This window comes from Xiphias gladius, chromosome 23 (genome assembly GCF_016859285.1).
Source record: "Xiphias gladius isolate SHS-SW01 ecotype Sanya breed wild chromosome 23, ASM1685928v1, whole genome shotgun sequence".
NCBI classification, from domain to species: domain Eukaryota; kingdom Metazoa; phylum Chordata; class Actinopteri; order Istiophoriformes; family Xiphiidae; genus Xiphias; species Xiphias gladius.
The window spans coordinates 260731-275913 of NC_053422.1; the positions used below are offsets into that span (position 1 = coordinate 260731).

Here is a 15183-nt window from a genome sequence, read left to right on the forward strand (position 1 = left end):
AGCCGTTTCAGAGATGCTGGAGCTGCAGGCAGTTTGGGTTCAGTTGTAAATTGTCTTGTAAATTTCCGCGCCAGCCACGAATTTTCTTTTATATATTTTGGGAATAGATTTTCCAAAACTGGGGAGGCAAGATATTTTTTAGGGGTCACAGCTGCCACCCCAACGCACCCTGGTAGATCCGCCCTGCTGGAGACACTGGATAAATAGCAGGGACACACTGGGGACAGACTAGAGACACACTGGGGGCAGACTGGAGACACGCTGGGAAGAGACTAAGCTGGCAGTAGACTGAGGCTCTCCTTGGTGACGAAAGTCTGATAATCAGAGTAAAGTCAGACTGACCCAGTTTGTTGTTTTTCACCCTGAGGTTATCGCGCACTTCAACACACACACACACACACACACACACACACACACACACACACACACACACACACACACACACACACACACACACACAAACAGACTTGTCTTACATTAGTTGTGAGGACACTCGTTGACATAATGCTTTTGCTATCCCACAACCCTAACTCAAATCCTGATTCGGTGACATGGTTCCCCCTGGGTTAGTGTGCATTCATGTTACAGTCCCCACTGGGATATAAGAACAAGTACACACACACACACACACACACACACCGTCCTGTTCCTGACTCAGCATCCTCATAAACCAAACAAAACACAGCAGTCAGATGTTTTCAATTCAACCCAGTGTGTGTGTGTGTGTGTGTGTGTGTGTGTGTGTGTGTGTGTGTGTGTGTGTGTGTGTGTGTGTGTGTGTGTGTGTCCATCTTAAACAGAAACTCCTGTGTTATATAAGTAAATAATCCTGTAATTTACAGGATGTAGTGAAAAATAACAGACTGATCTTTTTAAACAACTTAAACATGTTTTATCCAAATTGCTTTTCTAGATTCAGTTTCTGAGCTTTACTTTGAAATTCTTTTCAAAGGGGAAGTGTCTGGTTTGAGTTTTTGGATTTTTTAGCTTCCAGTTTTTGGTCCCAACCGACTAAAAGTCACATGGAGAAGAAAAAACAAGGCCGAGAGCTGAGTTTATGAACGTCGGTGTCATTTTCCTGTGTCTGTCACGAACTCAGTTAAAACAAACTTTATCTAAAAATTTAAACCTCCTTCTGTTTGCTCATCACTGTCATGTGGAAACCCAGTATCTCCCAGCTGGCTGACCGTGACAGAAACCTGTCCTGTTGGCGTGAGGGAAACAAACTGGACATTTCCAGAAACTTCTGACCTACTTCTATCTGTCAGAGCCTCAGGTCAACATGGGAAGTACGAAGTTTAAGTGACGAGATGACAGCAGCCACGTGTAACACTGCTGTTTTATAAAAATATACTCAGTTACTTTGCCTTAAAACATCGTTACACTGGTTTCACAACAAACTCTTAATTTGGATCCTCGTTAGTTCTTAGCTTGTTAATTACTCCTTTGGGCCATATTAAAATATACAGTATAAGCAACAAATGTCAAATGTTATTGAGCGAATGATTATTTATTTAGTTTAGATTACTGAAAATGGACATGGGAATACTGAAAAATAAAGATGATAAATTAAAAGAAGTAAGAAATCCAAAACACTTTTCCAAAATCCAAAACACAATTAGTAAATTTGACAGCATGGGACCAATAATCAAGTAAAGTAGAAGAAATGTTTATTTTTACACTACCTACAGTAAGTAAGTTAGAATATCACCATTACGCCCAACACAGTGAAACTGCATCAAAACCAAACATACAATAGGGACATAAAAATAACAGTAAATCTAAATTTGCAGATCCTCACTACAAAAGTATTTTGCTTTTTATTTTCTAGGCCTGTCTTGAGAAATAAGTTTTCTTTGACATAACGCTCTCTACAGGCCTGTTTTTACTTATATTGCAGCGGTTTTTGGTTCAGCCTGTGCAACGAGACCGTGCACAAACATTTTAAACCTTCTGCAAATCTCACTGCTGTGTTTAGAACATTTGATGTATTTTTATTGATTTTCCGGAACTCCACGGGTTTCCCTTCATTGTACAGTTGAAATTTCTCAGCAGACTCTTTAAATTCAATTAGCTTGATATGTTTGATCCATCACAGTGAACATTAAGTCTCGATGAACATGTCGTATTTTAATGTTGGAATGTAACACAGTGATATCGTACGGGAATGATGAAACCAGTGGAGGTCTGGAACAGAAGGAAAAACACTGAACAGTAAATCTCAATCTGCAGAGAGAGCTTTAAAAACAGTCAGCAGAAATATATCTCTTCATGGTTTGCATTTAAACCTACAAACAGCGTAATGGTCCTTTAAATAAATCACCTTTGCCTCAATTTTGTGTTGTGACAGTTTCACTTCTGCTGAAGTTTGAGTAAAGTGTTGACCTGCAGTAACCTGCAGCAGGAAACGACTGTGCCTCCGTCTGAACCTCCTCTTCTCAACTCTACTTTTACTCTACTTTGTCTCTACTATATGTAAATGACGGCTGGCGTTACGGGTGATTTTGGACATTTTTACCCTCAGCATCAGATAAAAACAGTAGTTGCCAAGTAAAAGGTTTGTTTCTTCAAAACAGGAACTTTTCATGAACTCTTTGTTTTCTTCTTTTCTTCTTCGACTGATCTGAAAAAAAGAAAATCCAAAAAACTGGAGATACAAGGTTTCAATCTGACAGTGAAAGTAAATAAGACTCCACTTCACTGTCAGATCTTTGAATTTGGACAATTCACACAACTTTTCGGCCAGGGGCGGCAGTGAGGCCAACCCTATAAATGCAAATGTCCGTAACTGACCGACTGATGAAGTTACACGATTGGTCAACAGAATGCCGTTTGACTGAGTGATAAAGTTAAGCCATTGGTCGTTGGTCTTTCAGAATGGGCACAAACAGTTTCTAATATGTCATCAGAGGTTGTTTACAGGCAGTGTTGCCTTTGTCGCTAGATTTACTGACTTTTTGACCCTTTAGCGACTTTTCTTCACAAAATCACCCAGAGACAAATCTAGCGACTTTCTGGACAAACCTCAGATACTTTCCGGAGAAGAGAGTCGCCAGTATTTCCCCCGCAAGCGTGAGGTCGGTCTTTCCAAACTGTCCAGGACTTTGAGTGGTCGATAAGACAAGAAAAGCGCGATATAAGTGCAGTCCATTTACCATTTGACTCTGTCAGACGACGTCACGGTTATAAAACCAGGATTTCAGCAGCAGCAGCTCGGAAACGTCTGGGAAGTGACAGCTGGTTAACATGTCGTCTCAATGTGCCACGTTTCAGTCACCTGTTCCGTCGTCTGACAACAGAAACGGTAAAACATGTAGATGAGAGCAGCTTTATTGGGAATTATTCAGATGTATTAAATGACTGTGTATGTGAACACAGAGAGCAGGAGAGAAGCAAAAAGGTAAAGGGCTGAAACCAGTTGACACCAGGCAGAAAGCAAATATGACAAAGGTCTCATGAATATTACGGCATCTAGTGACATTTAGCGACTTCTCCAGCAGTTTTCAGCTACTTTCCATTGAAAGGAGCTGTTTGCAGCGGCTCCACGACAGTTTTCAACTACGTCCAGCCACATACTGGGTTCGACCTAGTCTGGGCACATTTTACTACTAAATGAGTTTACTTTTAATGAAACACATAATTAATGCAGCACTTTTACTTTTCATAAGACATTTATTTACACCGGAAGATAAAGTGGTTCCGAGCTGCTGTGACTACAACTTACAGAATAGCAAACATATTTGTTTCAGTTTGAAAACAAATTTTTATCTTAATATATTAATCAGCTCGAACAATGTCACAAATTAAAAAGTAGCATCCTGGGTAACAATTGAAAAGATAACATTTCTCAGGTCATTAAAGAGTCTTGTGCTTTGATTGTAATATTTCTGACAGTAATTAAAGGCAGAAATCATGTTGAATGTTGGACGTTTGTGTCCGAAGGTTTGGTTTAATGTTGTGAATTGCGACAGGCGCTGACGACAGATTTAAAATGAATCAGAGCTTCAACAGGAAGTCGTGACAGGCTTCAGTTTACTGTCAGCGATTATTTTCCAGAGCAGACGTCAGATTTATTCTGAACTGATGATTCATGTTGAGGAGAGACATCGATTAAACGCTCTGAGTTTTTATTTATTCCATTAAAACCTTCACCTGGTGTCTTTAATTCTAGCTGTTGTTTGTTGGTCTCTGCTTTAGCGTTTTCTTTTCTATTTTTGTGAAGTTAAAGCTGCTATAATTTATATGTCTATGAATCCCTCCGTATGAAGTGACCATGTGAAAACAGTGATCAATGTTCATGAATCTGTGGTAGTGATGAACCTACAGAGAATGATCTGCTGAATGGGCCTTCAGAGCCACCTAACAACCTGTAGCACACCCCACCAGACCCGGTCCACGTAACCATAACCCTAACATACAAAGTTCATCCCTTTCTGTTATGTACTGTATTTACTTGTGTTACTGGTAGTGTCTCTGACCCGTGTAACCGGTCACTGTCTCTGGTCTCTGGCCTCCAGTTGGCCAGTATGAAGAGCTGGATCGATCTGAGGAACGAGATCATCTTCCTGACACAGAACGCCACATCGTCGCCCAGCGCCATGTACCAGGCGATCTCCAGGATCGTGTGCGGTCACCCCGAAGGCGGCGGTCTGCAGATCAAATCCCTCAACTGGTACGAAGACAGCAACTACAAGGCTCTGTTCGGAAACCACAACAGCAGCGAGGACGAGCCGGCGTCGCTGTATGACAACTCCTCCAGTGAGTCCTCATGGTTTACACGCCGACAGAGGGTCAGAGGCAGCCCGGGGGACTACCTGCGGGGCTTTGACTGGTCGTTTTGCTGGCGCGATCCTGCCCGTACTGATCTTTATTTCCAGTATAGATTAATCTGGAGAAGTAGACAGATGTAGGAAACAAGCTGCCAATACTGTGGTGGAACTTCATTTATAAATTCGCTCTGGATTTCACGTTGTAACTGCTCTCATGTCAAATGACTGTAATATATGAATGTAATATGGAGGTCTGTGAAACATCTAAAACACGTAAAGCGGCTGCTGGATTATTACAGTTCTCTGTACTACAAGCCTGTGGACATAAAAGCGGAAGGAGATAAGTCAACTACAACTCCCAAGGTGCATTTCACCAACAAACAGCCAATCATAGAGCTCCATTCTGTCATTTCAGTGGAGCGCATTATTATTATTATTATTATCATTACTGTGTAGAAACCTACTAAAACTTTCAGCATTTCAAATCTGTTCACTGTCTGATTCTGGATCAGTTTGGGATGAACTCAATATGCACGGCAACAGTTTTAAACATTTCGAATTCACTACGGCTCTGATAGGCTTCTCCTTCATGGCAGCAGCAGCTGATGCTCATGGGTATTGTAGTATTTAGAACTGTCCACCAAACTGACGGAACAATAATTTAAACTTCGCAGCTCTGTAAGGCTGCTCCTGCAGAATTAACTTATCAGGATTAACCTCTGTGTGTTTGTTTCTGTTTTCCAGCTCCGTACTGTAACGGTCTGGTGAAGAACATGGACTCTAACCCGATGTCCAGGATGATCTGGCAGGCTCTGAAGCCTCTGCTGATGGGGAAGATCCTGTACACCCCACACACTCCTGCCACACAGAGGGTCATTCACGAGGTAGGACATCACTTCCTCTCTCATCACTTCCTGCAGGAGGAGGAGTCTGTCTCACCTGTATGTGTTCTGTGTACGTGATGCGTTCAGGTAAACCGGACCTTCCAGGAGCTCGCTGTGTTCAGGGACCTGGGAGGAATGTGGGAGGAGATGAGACCCAAAGTCTGGAACTTCATGGAGAACAGCCAGCAGATGGACCTGATCAGGGTAACCAGGCTCCACCCACCACCTCACCTGGCCTTCATCTCCTCCTTCCTCTTCTTCACCTGTCCTGCCTCACCTTCTTTCATTGTATCACATGTCGGGGGACTTGCACAGTTATTTAGTAGACCTGCTACTGACATCTTGTGGAAGAATCTGAGGTTTCTTTAGTTCTAACTCTGATTTGATCTAAAGCAAAATACCTCCTTAGTAATAACAATAATAATAATAAGAATAAACATAAACTGTTTATATAGCACTTTAAAAAACATTACAAAGTGCTTACATGGGTAAAACAACATTAAGACAACTCATATAGGCCAGCAAATAAAAAAGTATGGAGAGCGAAAAAGAATAAAACATCCAAAATACAACTTATTAAGATACAAACAGTAAACTAAACAAATAAAACACATAAAACATTTTATACTTGGAAAATAAATCTTACAAACATCACAGAGAATTTCTACAGAGTTGTGAGATGTTATTGGATCATTTGTGTCAGCGTACAACTAAAATAATTTTAGTCACTGATCAATCAACAGTTTTTCAAAAAAATTTCCAACATATAGTTATAATAATTTTGCACAGGGCCGGGTGCTTGTTTTATTTCAGCAACAATCTTTAATCAACAATCATGCTCTTCGTTTTGTTGAAAATATTCAGTTTACTGTCAAATATACAGAGATTTTAATGATTATTTGATAGTTGATCAGCTCTACATTTATGGGAGACCCACTCAGTTTTCTGTGAATGAGAACGTAACATCGGTTAAGAATGAAAAGCTGCTTTTAAATCTGCTCCTATTGTTATGGAAAAACAACTGAAAGTATGAGATGTCAGACTTGATTTACATTCAGACAAGGGATCAACCTTTGTCCAATTGTACTAATTACTGTAAACAGGACGACACTGGTTGGTAGATGGTTTCTGCTGCAGTGAACCGACTCCTCTTCAGGAGACAAGTAAATAAAGTCTTAATTCGACCCTCCTTTCTGTCCGTTGTCCAGACTCTGCTAAAGAACAACATCACCGCCAGCTTTTTCCACGCTCAGCTGTCCGACACCGACTGGACCGTGGCCGACGTCTCCAACTTCCTGTCAAGGCAGGCGGATGACCCCCGGCCGCCGGGCAGCACCCTCACCTGGAGGGAGGTGTTCAACGAGACCGACCAGGCCATAATGAGCATCTCGCGCTTCATGGAGGTCAGTAAACAGAAATCATATCGCTTTGATGTGAATGTCATCAGGTCGCACATTATGTTCCCCCAAAAATCTAAACATGAGCGCAGAGTAGTTGTACATGCAGGTCATTTGTAGGACCTGTAATGGAGCTTAATGCTAAATCTTGTTCAGTCAACTGACAGGTTGGGCTCCACACACTTAGAGGTCCAGCAGGTCCAAAAATTACCCAGCACCTACCCAACCCCAACATGGCTCCTCATCTGCAAATGTCCACAGGTTAGCTGGGTTATAACCGTGAACCTTTTCTGTATCGTGAAGCTTCCCAAGCCTATTTCTAAAATGAACCTCAGCTCTTAACACCCCTTCTTAACCCCAAATAAACTCTTTGGTCCCCACCTTGTCAGTGAGCTCTGAGGTTTGGGTCCTCATAAGTCACATACCCTCTTTACACCAAAACTAGTGTGTATGAGCTGTTTTTTCACATGTGGGTAGACCCGCTGAATAAAAGCGATTGACTCCTTTTGGTTTTTTTTATCTCTGGTGTGTCACAAACATGCCAGAGAACGGGGTCGGTAAACAGTAGAAAGCAGCATGGGGGTCAGTGACTATGTTACGGCGGTTACTTATTACTCTCACCTGGATGTCTTCCCAACGTTGCATCTTGCAGTGTTGCATACAAACGCTCCCGATCGGATCTGGAGCAGATAAATACCTGTGACTACTGCAGAGCCATTTGACCGGGGAATGAATGCCGATTGGTTCCTTTGCCACTGAAGACAAAAGCCAGATGTTAGTGGTTTTTTGTCCAGTGTGAAAGGGCCTATATAAACAAGAGCATAAACCTGTTCATATGACTTAAGAGGACATTGCATTCTCTTATATTAATTCTCTTAAGACTTGAGCCCCATTCATGTTTGGTGTATCCACACGTCAGCGAAGCCCCGTGTGACGTCCATTTCATTCTCTGCCCATGTCCACAAAGGTCCAACCAAAATATGTGTCTGCACAGACTGAAAACAGTCCCAGCGTGTTGACTGTGCATAAGCAAAAAAAGCAAAAAAGATGCTTGTTTTGAAGAGTGACTGACTGTTTTTGGTGTTCAGTGAAATACAACAAGAAAAAGAGCTCGTCTTTTCGCCATCGGCTGCTGAACTATGAACAACCCTCACACTAACTTTTAAAATCAGGGATCGGTAGTTAGTTTCAACCATGGGTCAGTTTTTTTCAGCTGTTCTTTATTGGCCGAAGTATTACAGGTATGATAGAAACACAGAACGGTACGTTTTCTTTATGTTTTGTTTTTGTGTGTTTTTGTATTATATCTATGAGGAGATCATTTTGCTTTAAATCGTATCATTTTGATGTAACTGTTACCAGGGTTTGCATTATCACTACAGGGCATTGGTGGGTGAAGATCGCATGACCTCACCTCTGTGTGTGTGTGTTTGTGTGTTAGTGTGTGAACCTGGACAAACTGGAGCCGGTCTCCAGCGAGGAGCGAATGATCAACCAATCCATGGTGCTGCTGGAGGACAGGAAGTTCTGGGCGGGAATCGTGTTCCCGGACGTCCCCCCCAACGCCACAGAGCTACCGGCCAAACTCAACTACAAGATCCGCATGGACATCGACAACGTGGAGAGGACCAATAAGATCAAAGACGCGTAAGGACACACACGCACATAGATGAAAGTGTCCCTGTTCCTGAATAGTGGGAACGACCTCCGTGACCTGAAATTACACCAATAAAATAACAGAGAGACGCCCGAGAGGTGTGTTGCGTACGGCCGTTGTGGGGACTCACCTCTCATCTAAGAACGGACAGCAGGTCCCCACAGCGTCGACCATTCAATCTTAGAGTTAAAGGAATAGTCAAATATTTTAGAGCTGAGAAGATCAGTCGATTAATCGATTGACAAAAAAAAATTGTTAACTGCTTTGATAATCTAATAATTTTTCAAGTAAAAATTGTGAGAAAGAGCAAAACTTTCCAGGATCCGGCCACTTCAACGTTAAGATTAGGTGTTTTTCTTACGTATCATTGTAACCAAATGTCTTTGGGTTTTGGACTGTTGGTTTGACAAAACAAGACATTTGAGGACGTCACCTTGGACTCGGAGAAACCGGGATGGGCAGTGTTTCGCTGTTTCACGTAGACCAAAACGGTTAATTGTAAGAATAATCGGTAGATTAATCAATAATGAAAACGATCGTTACTTGCAGTCCGACAACGTACGGCGAGCTCCTCTTCTTCTATTTCTCTCGGAGAATTGGTTGTTCAGATTGATAACACTCTCATGTGTACAGTAAAGTTATGTAAATATGAAGCTACAGCTAGCGGCCGGTTAGCATAGTTTAGCATAAAGACTGGATACAGAGGGAACAACTAGCCCGGCTCTGTCCAAAGGGAACAGAATCCTCCTAGTGGGTACCTGTAAAGATCAATAACTGCTCTAGGCCAAAAAAAAAAAGGATTCTGGCACATAAAGCCCAGTAAAACCACAAGGTGTTGTTTTAACACGCTGGTTCTTGTACATATTAAACAAATGAGATATAAAGCGGCTTCAGACTTGGTGGTAGGTGGATTTTGTTACCTGAAGGTTAGGCTTAGTTTGGGTATGGACGTAAGTCATGGTCTTCATGGTGTGAGCTCTCAGCGTCTCCCGCTGTCTTTACTGCAGAAATAAACCAGGGAGAAAAACAGCCAAGAACCACGGCTGTCACAGATAATAAGCTCAAAAGGACTGAAGTCTGGAAAGTTTGGACTGTCGAAAGAAAATGATTCTGCGGGAGGAACGAGCGCGCGAGAGGGATCGACTGACTACAGTAACTCAGCTGACTAGTGGCCACCGGGGAAGGGATCTGTCTACAGACGTCCGACGATTCCATTCGCTATAAGTCTTGTTTTACCAGTGTTGCTTCACTCATTGTGAAGGATTACTTCAGGGCGCTGTGCTCACATCACTGAGCAGATTTGTTTCGCTTTTCTTCTTGCTAATGTCTGAGTGACTGTTGAACACAAAAAACCTGTGTTAGGTTTTTATAAATATTGGATTGATAATGCTCCAAAACGATGTGAAAATGCATGTTGTCACCACAGTGCCTAAAATTCAGGTGAAGAACTGAGACCTTTGGACACTGAGATTTGGTTTTTGGTGCGTCTCAGTTGCAAGTGTCTGCTCGTAGGGCCAGCGTTCTAAAGGTGGCCCCGGGGGGGAATATAATGTTCCTGATAACATTTGTATTGAATAATTTGACTGTGAAATTCAGGGCCGTTTAGTTTAAAGTTCACACACGGTAAAGTTGGGAGGTCACGGAAGCAGGACTCTAACTGTCTTTTCTGTCCTCTTCTTCAGATACTGGGACCCGGGTCCTCGTGCCGACCCATTTGAGGACATGCGGTACATCTGGGGAGGGTTCTCATACCTGCAGGATGTTATTGAGCAAGGCATCATAAGAGCGGTGACAGGCACCAAGGAGAAGACGGGAGTTTACATCCAGCAGATGCCGTACCCCTGCTATGTAGACGACATGTACGAATATTCACAGTGTTTCACCTGCTCTGGTTTTTAGTTTTCTGAGTCCTCTCACCGCTCTGTCTCAAACGGTTCTTCACGTCCTCTGTCTCAGTTTCCTGCGGGTGATGAGCCGCTCCATGCCTCTCTTCATGACTCTGGCCTGGATGTACTCGGTGGCGATCATCCTGAAGAGTGTGGTGTACGAGAAAGAGGCCAGACTCAAGGAGACCATGAGGATTATGGGACTGGACAACGGCATCCTGTGGTTCAGCTGGTTCATCAGCAGCCTGATTCCTCTGCTGATCAGCGCTGGACTGTTGGTGCTGCTGCTCAAGGTGATGACCAGGAACACTCAAAACGTGTCAAGACGTCATGAAACTAAATCCATGACAAATAGAGAACATATAGTCAGGTCCTTTTGAAAAATGCCTTCATCACTTGATAGTTGAAAATAGTTACTGTGATAATCTGTGACTGACTCCGGTGTGTCTGGTACAGAAGGGGAACCTACTGCCCTACAGCGACCCTGGTGTGGTCTTCCTCTTCCTGGGATCCTTTGCCGTGGTGACCATCATGCAGTGTTTCCTCATCAGCACGGCGTTCGCCCGGGCCAACCTGGCGGCCGCCTGTGGAGGCATCATCTACTTCACCCTCTACCTGCCGTACGTGCTCTGCGTTGCCTGGCAGGACTACATTGGCTTCGGAGCTAAAGTCTTTGCTGTGAGTGTGTCGAGCTTTAGTAAGGTTTTGGTTACGATTCTGTGTTGTGATCGGACGGAGTGCGTCACATGACCTCCTCCCCCGCAGAGCCTCCTGTCTCCAGTGGCGTTTGGGTTTGGCTGTGAGTACTTCGCTCTGTTTGAGGAGCAGGGAGTGGGTATCCAGTGGAAGAACCTGGTGTCGAGTCCTCTGGAGGAGGACGACTTCAGCCTCCGCAGCGCCATCATCATCATGTACTTCGACTCCCTCCTGTACGGAGTCCTCACCTGGTACATCGAGGCCGTGTTTCCAGGTGAGAACCGACATCATGTTTAACTTCAACATAGAAAAACAGGCTGCTATCCACATCTGCACTTATGCGACAGTTTAACATGCGGTGAGACTTGAGACCTGAGTTGCACTGAAAAACTTACAGAACAGATTTGATGGTAAAACTTGGGGTTAAGTAAAGACAGTAAATGATGCACAGTAATTTTATTTTAACTGTTTGTCTGTTTGTTCATCAAGTCCCTTATGATGACGACAATAAAGTCTGAGTCTTTTTTTGTTACATTTTCCTCAGCTTTATTAGTTGGTTAAATAGTTCAGATGCTGACCAGCAGGCCACGGTAGACGTATGTGTCGCTGGTTTTTGATTTGAAGCTAAAGCAAAGATACAAAAGCATCAAGTGTCTCTGCTTTGGCTACTTTTCCTTTTGAAAAGTCATTAAATCTATACAGAGAAGCGCCGGACACTAGTCTGAATTTTATTACGTTTATTTACTGTGTCTCCTCAGGTCAGTACGGGATCCCTCGGCCCTGGTATTTCCCCTTCACCAAGTCCTACTGGTTCGGAGAAAAGGACGGAAAGTCCAAAGTCCCTCTGAGCCGGAAAGGAAACCCGGGAGGTGAGACTGCTGTAACACAGCATGAGTGACCATAATGTGGCTACAGAGCTGCACTCGGAAACAATAAGGAAAAAATCCAAACACAGACATGAAAAAACACATTTTTTTCCCAGCAGTGTGTATGGAGGAGGAGCCTGCTCACCTGGAGCCTGGCGTCTACATCGAGAACCTGGTGAAGGTTTACCGTCACGGTAAGAAACTGGCGGTGGACGGACTGACACTCGGCTTCTACGAGGGACAAATCACCTCCTTCCTGGGACACAATGGAGCCGGAAAAACCACCACAATGTGAGTCGAGGATAACAACCTGTACTGACACACATACAGACACAGGTACAAACATTACAGAGCTGTAGAAACCACCACCATGCGAATAAAAACAAGATCAGACAGCACAGATGCAAGTACAGACACGAGTACTGATACGGGCAGACACAGGTACATCAGCAGGCTGAGAGCACTATAGGTATGAGTTAAGAAACGGGTCCCTGTACAGGTAAAGTAGAGGCACAGACACAGATCCAGTCTGTTGTATCTAAATGATCTCCTCATGTCTCAACCGTGCAGGTCCATCCTGACTGGTCTGTTCCCTCCCACCTCTGGTACTGCCTACATCCTGGGCAGAGACATCCGGACGGAGCTGAGTGCCATCAGACAGAGTCTGGGAGTCTGTCCGCAACACAATGTCCTCTTCAGCATGTGAGTCCTTCGCCATGACGGTCTTCGTTCACTCTGTGTTTATCCACACTCCAGGTGGAAATGTCACCTTCTTTCCGTTTTAGAAGATTTCCATTGTAAACATCTTCATGCGGTTTATCGTGTGACCGTGCTCATGTCTTGGCTCTCCCTGCAGGCTGACGGTGGAGGAGCACATCTGGTTCTATGCCCGGCTCAAGGGCCTGTCGGAGCAGCAGGTGAAAGGTGAGATTGAGCAGATCCTGCAGGACACCGGGCTGCCACATAAACGCACCTCCAGGACCAGTACTCTGTCCGGGGGCATGCAGAGGAAACTGTCTGTGGCTCTGGCCTTTGTCGGGGGATCAAAGGTCGTGATCCTCGACGAGCCCACGGCAGGTGTCGACCCGTACGCCCGCAGAGGGATCTGGGATCTGCTGCTGAATTACCGCCAGGGTGAGAGTCTCCGATTGGTCGGTTTTAATCAGCTGCTTTTTGCTTTTTGTTCTCCAGCTGGACTTAATTTGAACCTCCTGTCTCCCGTCAGGTCGGACCATCATCCTGTCCACTCACCACATGGACGAGGCGGACATACTGGGCGACCGGATCGCCATCATCTCCCACGGGAAGCTGTGCTGCGTGGGCTCGTCTCTGTACCTGAAGAACCAGCTGGGGACGGGTTATTACCTGACGCTGGTGAAGAAAGAACCAGAACCATCACTCGCTTCCTGCAGGAACTCGTCCAGCACTGTGTCCTTCACCAAGAAGGTCTCAGCCACTCACACTGTCTACAGTTATAGTCCCTGTAGGGACACTGAGAGAAGAAACTCTTTACTATAAAAACCAGACCGAGTCTCCAGACCGACTGTCTGGTCCGTCAGGCCGTGATGCCTGTCGTGAAGAAAATGTAAAATGACAAGAGCCAAGGTCTTAGTTAGTTTGTGATCCTTTCTCAGTCAGTGATCCAACTGCGTGCTATTCTAGTGCAGTATTTCACTCTCAGTGTAGTATTCTAATGCACTATTGTAGTATTTTGTGAACTGTAGTGTCAGTATTTTGCTCTGCGTGTTTCAGGAGGAGGAGTGCGCCTCCGTCAGCAGCAGTGATGCAGGACTCGGCAGCGAACATGAAAGTGAGGCCGCTACCATCGGTGAGCTCTCTTTTCCTGCGGAGCGTTTGATTCGTTCACCTTCGGGTGGATCTAAACTGTACCCCTGTCACCGTCCCTAGAGAATGGCCCCGCAGCTTCCATCTGTGAAATCCCCTTCATCCACCCGGACGTGTCTCTGGTCTCGAGTCTGATCCTGCGTCACGTCCCCGCCGCCCGCCTGGTGGAGGACCTGGGACACGAGCTGACCTACGTCCTGCCGTACAGTGCCGCCAAAGACGGAGCCTTTGTGGAGCTCTTCAAAGACCTGGATGGGAAGCTGCCCGACCTCGGCATCTCTAGCTACGGAGTGTCCGACACCACGCTAGAGGAGGTGGGACATGTTTTTAATCATGCTGGGATTCAGTCTGAGAAGAAGAGAAGTAATGTTCGTGTTGATCTAAGACTCAGCTTTTATTTCTAAATCCATCTACAGTAGAGAAAGTAGTGATTTTTGAAAATACTACATTTTTTTCATCACAAGTGTTTAGACGTTTCCTCACTAATCTTCAGTTTGACTGAGCTAAATCACAGCTGGCACGATCTGAAAAGATTTTTCTGAAACTTCAAAAATGTAATCTTGAAAGACATTTCCAGAACAAGCTCGCTGCTTTTTCTGAAAAGTATCCGGCTTGGGACAAAAGAAAGAGAGCGGTTTGAGAACTGCTGCGGAAAGCAGAGCGGATCAAATCGCCATACTCCACGACTGCTGCTAGATTCGTGGCAGCTCAGGAGATAGGAAGGCCTGGAAAGCCGTTCACAGACGGGGAATACGAGAAAAAATTGTTCATTAAATAATCATAAATAGATCTACCGCAGCCACCTTGTGGTAAAACCTGTGAATAAGTGTTCATTTAGACCTGTGGGTGAGGGTGACAGGATCATTTAGACTAACAGCCTCTGGTACCTGCTTTTAAAAAGCTCAAATTTTTTTTTGCGGCTCAAGACAGATTTTTTTTTTTTTTTCTGGCCTGAAATTGCTATTTAGCTAGTAAAGGTTAGTGACCCCCACCCGCAGTAACAGTAATAACTTTATTTGTGTGGCACCTTTCAAAACAAGAGTTCAAGTCAAGAATATGCCGAGGAGGTAAAATGAATTTACACAAATTAAATCTAATAATGTTTCCTGTTTTTTGTTTTTGTAGATTTTCCTGAAAGTGGCTGAAGATAATGGAGTCGACACTGAAGTGCCCTCAGGTGAGG

The 15183-nt window shown here is 44.3% G+C and overlaps 1 protein-coding gene across 7 annotated transcripts in view; it reads left to right on the forward strand.

Annotated features, from left to right (window-relative positions):
- Window positions 1-15183, forward strand: part of abca1b (ATP-binding cassette, sub-family A (ABC1), member 1B) — a 59834-nt gene that overhangs the window by 27395 nt on the left and 17256 nt on the right. For 5 of the 7 annotated variants that reach the window (XR_005706603.1, XM_040120191.1, XM_040120189.1 and 2 more), the window contains 17 exons: window positions 4518-4758; window positions 5514-5653; window positions 5741-5857; window positions 6862-7056; window positions 8492-8697; window positions 10390-10566; window positions 10664-10886; window positions 11050-11271; window positions 11359-11563; window positions 12048-12158; window positions 12272-12446; window positions 12726-12857; window positions 13012-13289; window positions 13381-13601; window positions 13908-13983; window positions 14064-14314; window positions 15126-15177. Coding sequence is in view for 6 of the 7 variants with exons in the window: in XM_040120191.1 (XP_039976125.1) it covers window positions 4518-4758; window positions 5514-5653; window positions 5741-5857; window positions 6862-7056; window positions 8492-8697; window positions 10390-10566; window positions 10664-10886; window positions 11050-11271; window positions 11359-11563; window positions 12048-12158; window positions 12272-12446; window positions 12726-12857; window positions 13012-13289; window positions 13381-13601; window positions 13908-13983; window positions 14064-14314; window positions 15126-15177 (3022 nt within the window). In the remaining variant the exon portion in view is untranslated. The remainder of the gene's footprint in view (window positions 1-4517; window positions 4759-5513; window positions 5654-5740; window positions 5858-6861; window positions 7057-8491; window positions 8698-10389; window positions 10567-10663; window positions 10887-11049; window positions 11272-11358; window positions 11564-12047; window positions 12159-12271; window positions 12447-12725; window positions 12858-13011; window positions 13290-13380; window positions 13602-13907; window positions 13984-14063; window positions 14315-15125; window positions 15178-15183) is intronic. The other 2 variants (XM_040120188.1, XM_040120187.1) reach the window with 2 other exon arrangements.